We start from the raw sequence: 8,962 nt of genomic DNA, 5'->3' as shown, positions 1-8,962 counted from the left end.
GAAAAAGTTTGGGCACCCCTATTAATGTTAACCTTTTTTTTATAACAATTTGGGTTTTTGCAACAGCTATTTCAGTTTCATATATCTAATAACTGATGGACTGAGTAATATTTCTGAATTGAAATGAGGTTTATTGTACTAACAGAAAATGTGCAATCCGCATTTAAACAAAATCTGACCGGTGCAAAAGAATGGGCACCTCGACATAAAAGTGACATTAATATTTTGTAGATCCTCCTTTTGCAAAAATAACAGCCTCTAGTCGCTTCCTGTAGCTTTTAATGAGTTCCTGGATCCTGGTATATTTGACCATTCCTGTTTACAAAACAATTCCAGTTCAGTTAAGTTTGATGGTCGCCGAGCATGGATAGCAGCTTCAAATCATCCCACAGATTTTCAATGATATTCAGGTCTGGGGACTGGGATGGCCATTCCAGAACATTGTAATTGTTCCTCTGCATGAATGCCTGAGTAGATTTGGAGCGGTGTTTTGGATCATTGTCTTGCTGAAATATCCATCCCCTGCGTAACTTCAACTTCGTCACTGATTCTTGCACATTATTGTCAAGAATCTGCTGATACGGAGTTGAATCCATGCGACCTTAACTTAAACAAAATTCCCGTTGCCGGCATTGGCCACACAGCCCCAAAGCATGATGGAACCTCCACCAAATTTTACTGTGGGTAGCAAGTGCTTTTCTTGGAATGCCGTGTTTTTTTGCCTCCATGCAAAACGCCTTTTTGTATGACCAAACAACTCAATCTTTGTTTCATCAGTCCACAGGACCTTCGTTCAAAATGTAACTGGCTTGTCCAAATGTGCTTTTGCATACCTCAGGCGACTCTGTTTGTGGCGTGCTTGCAGAAACAGCTTCTTTCGCATCACTCTCCCATACAGCTTCTCCTTGTGCAACGTGCGCTGTATTGTTGACCGATGCACATTGACACTATCTGCAGCAAGATGAAGCTGCAGGTCTTTGGAGGTGGTCTGTGGATTGTCCTTGACTGTTCTCACCATTCTTCTTCTCTGCCTTTCTGATATTTTTCTTGGCCTGCCACTTCTGGGCTTAACAAGAACTGTACCTGTGTTCTTCCATTTCTTTACTATGTTCCTCACAGTGGAAACTGACAGTTTAAATCTCTGAGACATTTTTTTGTATCCTTCCCCTGAACAACTATGTTGAATAATCTTTGTTTTCAGATCATTTGAGAGTTCTTTTGAGGAGCCCATGATGCTACTCTTCATAGGAGATTCAAATAGGAGAACAACTTGCAAGTGGCCACCTTAAATACCTTTTCTCATGATTGGATACACCTGCCTATAAAGTTCAAAGCTCAATGAGGTTATAAAACCAATTTAGTGCTTTAGTAAGTCAGTAAAAAGTAGTTAGGAGTGTTCAAATCAAGAAATTGATAAGGGTGCCCATACTTTTGCACCGGTCAAATTTTGTTTAAATGCGGATTGCACATTTTCTGTTAGTACAATAATCCTCATTTCAATCCAGAAATATTACTCAGGCCATCAGTTATTAGATATATGAAACAGAAATAGCTGTTGCAAAAACCCAAATTGTTATAAAGAAAAAAGGTTAACATTAATAGAGGTGCCCAAACTTTTTCATATGACTGTATTCTTCTATTCGATTTAACCTTTTGTGGACCTTATCTTATACTTGCTAATTACACGGATGTTCTCTCTGGGGGGAGAACTCTAGCCAATGAATCTCATTAGCTGCAAAGTTAGTTTGCTGAAGTCTTCCCAAGATGGCTGTTAGATACAACATGGCTGCTCAGCATATTATGGCTGACTATTCTCTAACACGTACGTCTGCGTGTAACTGCGGGCACATGGCAGTAATGTCATGTGCTTCTCCGCTTACATGCTGAAGTCACTTGCCAGCATCAGATGAGAACACTGTGCACCAGGAGAGTGGAGGGATGGGGAGTATTGTATAATCTTTTCTTATGTGTGCAGCGTGATGGGGAAATATATATCAGCATGGACCCATGATGAGGGCTATATATACAAGAATGGGGACATATATACTAGGACAAGAATCATATATACCAGGATGGGATAAATATGGGCAACATACAGTGCTGGCCAAAAGTAATGGCACCCCTGCAATTCTGTCAGATAATACTCAGTTTCTTCTTGAAAATGATTGCAATCACAAATTCTTTGGTATTGTTATCTTCATTTAATTTGTCTTCAATGAAAAACAAAAAAAAAATTGTCATAAAGCCAAATTGGATATAACTCCACACTAAACATAAAAAAGGGGGTGGACAAAAGTATTGGCACTGTTTGAAAAATCATGTGATGCTTCTCTAATTTGTGTAATTAACAGCACCTGTAACTTACATGTGGCACCTAACAGGTGTTGGCAATAACTAAATCACACTTGCAGCCAGTTGACATGGATTAAAGTTGACTCAACCTCTGTCCTGTTTCCTTGTGTGTACCACATTGAGCATGGCGAAAAGAAAGAAGACCAAAGAACTGTCTGAAGACCTGAGAATCCAAATTGTGAGGAAGCATGAGCAATCTCAAGGCTACAAGTCCATCTACAAAGACCTGAAAGTTCCTGTGTCTACGGTGCACAGTGTCATCAAGAAGTTTAAAGCCCATGACCCTGTGGCTAACCTCCGTAGATGTGGAAGGAAAAGAAAAATTGACGAGAGACTTCAACGCAAGATTGTGCGGATGTTGGATAAAGAACCTCGACTAACATCCAAACAAGTTCAAGCTGCCCTGCAGTCCGAGGGTACAACAGTGTCAACCTGTACTATCCGTCGGCGTCTGAATGAAAAGGGACTGTATGGTAGGATACCCAGGAAGACCCCACTTCTTACCCAGAGACATAAAAAAGCCAGGCTGGAGTTTTGGGGCTGCCTTGCTGCCTCTGGCACTGGACTGCTTGACCGTGTGCATGGCATTATGAAGTCTGAAGACTACCAACAAATTTTGCAGCATAATGTAGGGCCCAGTGTGAGAAAGCTGGGTCTTCCTCAGAGGTCATGGGTCTTCCAGCAGGACAATGACCCAAAACACACTTCAAAAAGCACTAGAAAATGGTTTGATAGAAAGCACTGGAGACTACTAAAGTGGCCAGCAATGAGTCCAGACCTGAATCCCATAGAACACCTGTGGAGAGATCTCAAAATGGCAGTTTGGAGAAGACACCCTTCACATCTCAGGGACCTGGAGCAGGTTGCCAAAGAAGAATGGTCTAAAATTCCAGCAGAGCATTGTAAGAAACTCATTGATGGTTACCGGAAGCAGTTGTTCGCAGTTATTTTGGCTAAAGGTTGTGCAACCAAGTATTAGGCTAAGGGTGCCAATACTTTTGTCTGGCCCATTTTGGGAGTTTTGTGTGAAATGATCAATGATTTGATTTTTGTTTCATTCTCTTTTCATTTATTTTGCTTGCAATGAAAAAACACAAGATAATACCAAAGAATTTGTGATTGCAATCATTTTAAAGAAGAAATTGAGTATTATCTGACAGAATTGCATGGGTGCCAATACTTTTGGCCAGCACTGTATATACCAGGATGGATATACAGTATACACAAGGATGGGAGACACATCAACAGTACCTGTAAGGTGTAAGGGGCATGGGGCCCAGGATGGGTGACATCTGTACAGAATTAGGGGATTTTATCCCAGTAACAGTGTCAGCAGCAGATCCCCCCCCCCCCCATAACAGTGCGTGATGACCACATTTTTTGTGTCAATCTTTTTCCCTATAGTCCTCCTTCAAAACCTAGATGTGTCTTATGGTCCAAAAAATACAATAAGTTTAAAAATAAATAAAATGTTCTTTTCCTCACAAATCCTTACTTGAGCAATTGTAGCCAATTTTATTTTATAAAACCCTTTAAATTATAGTACATCATGATGGCTTCTCCTGTGTGACTCATCAGACAACAGGATCTGATTAGTCTTAAAACCATTTGGCAAATTCTGAAAGCAAGAATGGCTGGTCCGCTCTGTTGGTTTTCTGATGGTCGGCAAAACTTGATTTACCAGTTAAACATTTCAATTATTCATAACATGAAAAAGGTTCCCTTCCTGTGCGGCTTCTTCACATGTTTAACAAGACCTGATTTACTAGTAAAACATTGCCCACATTCTGAACATGAAAATGGCTTCTCTCTTGTGTGAGATCTTTGATGACTAACAAGATGTTCTTTCCGAATAAAATATTTCCCACATTTTGAACATGAAAATGGCTTCTCCCCTGTGTGAGATCTTTGATGCACAACAAGATCTGATTTCTGAATAAAACATTTCCCACATTCTGAACATAAAAATGGCTTCTCCCCTGTGTGAGATCTTTGATGCACAACAAGAACTGATTTCTGAATAAAACATTTCCCACATTCTGAACATGAAAATGGCTTCTCCCCTGTGTGAGATCTTTGATGCAGAACAAGACCTGATTTCTGAATAAAACATTTCCCACATTCTAAACATGAAAATGGCTTCTCTCCTATGTGAGATCTTTGATGCTCAACAAGGTCTAATTTCCGACTAAAACATTTCCCACACTCTGAACATGAAAATGGTTTCACCCCTGTGTGAAGTTTCTGATGTCTAACAAAGTCTGATTTCCAAATAAAACATTTCCCACATTCTAAACATGAAAATGGCTTCTCTCCTGTGTGAGATCTTTGATGCTCAACAAGATGTGATTTCCAAATAAAACATTTCCCACACTCTGAACATGAAAATGGTTTCTCCCCTGTGTGAAGTTTCTGATGTATAACAAGGTATGATTTCTGAATAAAACATTTCCCACATTCTTGACATGAAAATGGCTTCTCCCCTGTGTGAGATTTTTGATGCTCAACAACATGTGATTTCCTGGTAAAACATTTCCCACACTCTGAACATGAAAATGGCTTCTCACCTGTGTGAGATCTTTGATGCACAACAAGATTTGATTTCTGAATAAAATATTTCCCACATTCTAAACATGAAAATGGCTTCTCTCCTGTGTGAGATCTTTGATGCTCAACAAGATGTGATTTCCGAATAAAACATTTCCCACACTCTGAACATGAAAATGGTTTCTCCCCTGTGTGAAGTTTCTGATGTATAACAAGGTATGATTTCTGAATAAAACATTTCCCACATTCTTGACATGAAAATGGCTTCTCCCCTGTGTGAGATCTTTGATGCTCAACAAGATGTGATTTCCTGGTAAAACATTTCCCACACTCTGAACATGAAAATGGCTTCTCACCTGTGTGAGTTTTTTCATGGATATTAAGATGTGATTTCCTGGTAAAACATTTCCCACACTCTGAACATGAAAATGGCTTCTCACCTGTGTGAGATCTTTGATGCACAACAAGATTTGATTTACTGGTAAAACATTTCCCACATTTTGAACATGAAAATGGTTTCTCCCTTGTATGAGCAGTTTCGTATTCCACATCCCTTCTGTAACTTTTATTTTGCTTACAATTCTGTGATAAATCGAAATTTTGGACTTGTTTGAAAAGATCAGATGATAGAGATTTCCTAGGAGGGACTGAAGGTATATCTGGGACAACAGCATGCTCTTCATATGTATCATGTGGGATACTTTCATCATCTGTTATAAATTCTGAAGATATTAGAGATCCATCTGAAATCCCAATACAGTCATCTGCTAAAAATAAACACAAAGTTATTAATTTTTAATGATATTATCTTGAAAGTACATTTAATTTTTTTAAACCATAACATCAGAAATTAAATTAGGGAAAAATTTATTCTGAATCTGTTGTCCAATATCGAGATCTAAAGGCCCCTTTACACGCTACGATTTATCTGACAATATGTAGTCGGGATCACGGTTTTCGTGACGCACTTCCGTCGTCTTTAATGACGTCGTTGCGTGTGACACCTACGTGCGACTCTGAACGATCTTAAAAATAGCGAAAATCGTTGATCGTTGACACGACGTTCAGTTTCAAAATATTGTCCGTTGTTTGGAACGCAGCAGACATATTGTTACGTTTGATACCCTGCCAACGACGAACAACATCCACATGACCGCCTTGGTCAAACAATATCTCACTGAACGATGTAATGTCGTTTGTGAGATGGGTACGTGTGACAGCTACAAAATGACTTATGAGCGATCGCGGCAAATCGTAGCAACGATCTGGGCGTGTCACGTCGCTAATGAGATCACTAGCGATATCGTTGTGTGTAAAGCGGCCTTAAGAGTTACATCTTTGTTAATTCGGCTCTCACATTCCTAGCACCAGTTCTCTGGAATGTGCTACAGTAAATAATCTGATTGATTGTCACAATGTGACTGCAGGATAATGAGGGATAGGGGGCTCCTATACTGTCCCTCACACTAGGGGACCTCAAGCTATTCCTAACATTTGGATTAGCCCTGAAGATGGAGATGCCGGAGTCTCGTGCATTACTAGTCTCCTGACTAGATCTAATCTGTAATCCCCAAGGGAAGGAAGGGGCAGGATTATGATGGAAATACAGATTAAGACAGACGGGAATCATTGCAAACTCACAAAAATAAACAGTGAGAGGCTAAGGAGAAAAGCAAGAGCAGGAAGGCAGCAACAAGAATGACAACAAGGGTTAACACCACAACAGCTCACAGTAATAATGCACAAAAAACACCCATAAATCTGGATCACAACACCTCACCAGATCAGTATAGGTAAACGATAGCTGGCATTAATGAAATAGTCCAGCCAGCATATACAGAACGGGAGCAAACAATACTTTCTCCTCTACAGCATGTGATCACAGACATTAACAAGCAGCCCAGCAGAGAATAACTCTTACTTGCCTGCCCAAGCCTGAGGTTTGATGCCTGCGTCTCCCTACGCTGCTCACAGACAGCAGAGAAATTAACATGCAAAGTACCAGAGTCTATCATTTCAACAGATCCTGACGCTGCCATGACAGTTGGCAAAACCTGCAAACATCTCCTTGAAACATTGATCCACAACATAGACAATTTCAAAGCGTTTTTTTTCGAAGACGAAAATAAAATAAAGACAGATGCTGAAAACTCAACAGGGTTGTCTGGGACTGTAATGCTGATAGCCTATCCTAAAGCCTGCTTTACACCAGTCGATCTATCGTGCGATAGCACGAGCGATCGTACCTGCCCCCGTTGTTTTTGCGTAATGGGCAAATCGCTGCCCGTGGCGCACAAACTCGTTTAACCCCCATCACACGCACTTACCTTCCGGACGACCTCGCTGTGGGCCACGAACGTCCACTTCCTGAAGTGGGAGGGACTTTCGGCGTCACAGCGACGTCATACGGCAGCCGGCCAATAGAAGCGGATGGGTGGAGATGAGCAAGATGTAAACATCCCGCCCACCTCCTTCCTTCCATTAAGCCGGCGGGTGCCATGGGACGCAGGTAAGCTGTGTTCATCGTTCCCGTGGTGTCACACGGAGCAACGTGTGATGCCACAGAAACGATGAACAACCTGCACCCATGAAAATAAACGATATTATGAAAGTTAACGATGAGTACACGACTCACGATTTGTGAGTGATACTGCGTCGCTCGGAGGTGTCACACGAGACGCCGTCGTGCGCTATGCCGGATGTGCGTCACGAAAACCGTGACCCCGACGACATATCGCACGATATATTGTCTCGTGTAAAGCCCGCATTAGGCTTTGTAACCAAAGCAGGTAGCAGGGTCTTGCAGCCTGTACAGATAAACATTAGGGTTCAAATTCATCAAGACCAATGATATACACTGAAAAATGATGCCAGGGACTGGAGTGAGATTTCTGGCATAGGAAACATTGCAGTTTGTTATGAATTAGAGAAGCGGTGGCATCACACCCTTGTTCTGGCCAAGCTCTGCCCATTTTGGCAAAGCTGGTTAAAATTGGCGTGAACACACACACCAGCCTTTGGTCACATGATGTGATGTAAAAAAGGTCCTTAAGCAGTCCTATAATTGGCATATAAACACTGGGGCCACTAGGATTATGGGGGCCCTGTGAAATTGTTCAGTTTGCTCTCCCTTTCCCCTAATACCAGTCCGGCATGCCAGCCTGTGTCCTGTTCAGTTCATTTAGACTCCTGCAATTAAGAGACCTTTGGTAACATCATGTCACATGACTTTGAAATCATCAAATGTCCTTAAACAATCAACCTTAGAATACAACTGATGGAGTCAAAAAGAGAGTAGGGTTCCTCAGAACTTGAGCAGTTTGATTCCTCCCAACTCCTGACTGTAACTAGGGCTTATTCTTGGAGTAGGGCTTATATTTCAAACATTCTCGAAAAATCCCATAAAATCATGTTAGGGCTTATTTTCGGTGTAGGTCTTATTTTCAGGGAAACAGGGTATTCATGAACCCTCTGCAGGTGTTTAAGTTGCCTTCATAACAACATAGAGAAGACACTATAAGCAAAGAAAATACAGCTGAAAAAAAATCCAGAGCAGAAAGTCTAAAAATGTAAACACAAAATTAGTGCAGAAAGTACATGAGTAGATATCTCTTACTGGGTAGAGCTGGAGGAAACACATCCTGAGGAACATCGGGATCTTCTTGTTTACAGTCCTGTGGGAGAAGAGGACGGGGACATCTCTCTGGTGTTGTCCTCTTACTGGATAGAACTGGAGGAGACACATACAGGGGCTGAATTCATTCCTTACATACAGATAATTATAGGCCGTGTGTATTTAGTCCTGTCTATTACCTGGTGATGTGAGGGGCTGGGGATCCTCCATCATGACGTCCTTGTACAGATCTTTGTGTCCTTCTAAATACTCCCACTCCTCCATGGAGAAATAGACGGTGACGTCCTGACACCTTATAGAAACCTGACACATACAATGATACCGTCACCCCCGATCCCTTCATAGCGTAACTGTATAATGTCCCAGCATTCCCAGCAGTGTCACCTCTCCAGTCAGCAGCTCAATCATCTTGTAGGTGAGTTCTAGGAT

General features: G+C 41.4%; 1 protein-coding gene across 1 annotated transcript; it reads right to left on the bottom strand.

The window, feature by feature from the left end:
• Positions 1 to 3,543: 3,543 nt before the first annotated feature.
• LOC142259274 (uncharacterized) lies at positions 3,544 to 8,661 on the bottom strand. The gene is made up of 3 exons (XM_075331752.1): positions 8,647 to 8,661; positions 8,516 to 8,600; positions 3,544 to 5,666 (listed from the first exon to the last, which is right to left on the bottom strand). Exons 1-3 carry the CDS (start codon positions 8,659 to 8,661, stop codon positions 4,054 to 4,056), a joined length of 1,713 nt encoding a protein of 570 aa, XP_075187867.1. The 3' UTR covers positions 3,544 to 4,053.
• Between the last annotated feature and the right edge of the window lie 301 nt (positions 8,662 to 8,962).

Source organism: Anomaloglossus baeobatrachus (genome assembly GCF_048569485.1).
Source record: "Anomaloglossus baeobatrachus isolate aAnoBae1 chromosome 5 unlocalized genomic scaffold, aAnoBae1.hap1 SUPER_5_unloc_5, whole genome shotgun sequence".
Taxonomy (NCBI): Eukaryota; Metazoa; Chordata; class Amphibia; order Anura; family Aromobatidae; genus Anomaloglossus; species Anomaloglossus baeobatrachus.
Note: the sequence above shows the minus strand (reverse complement) of the source record. Positions and strands in the feature narration are given on the sequence as shown.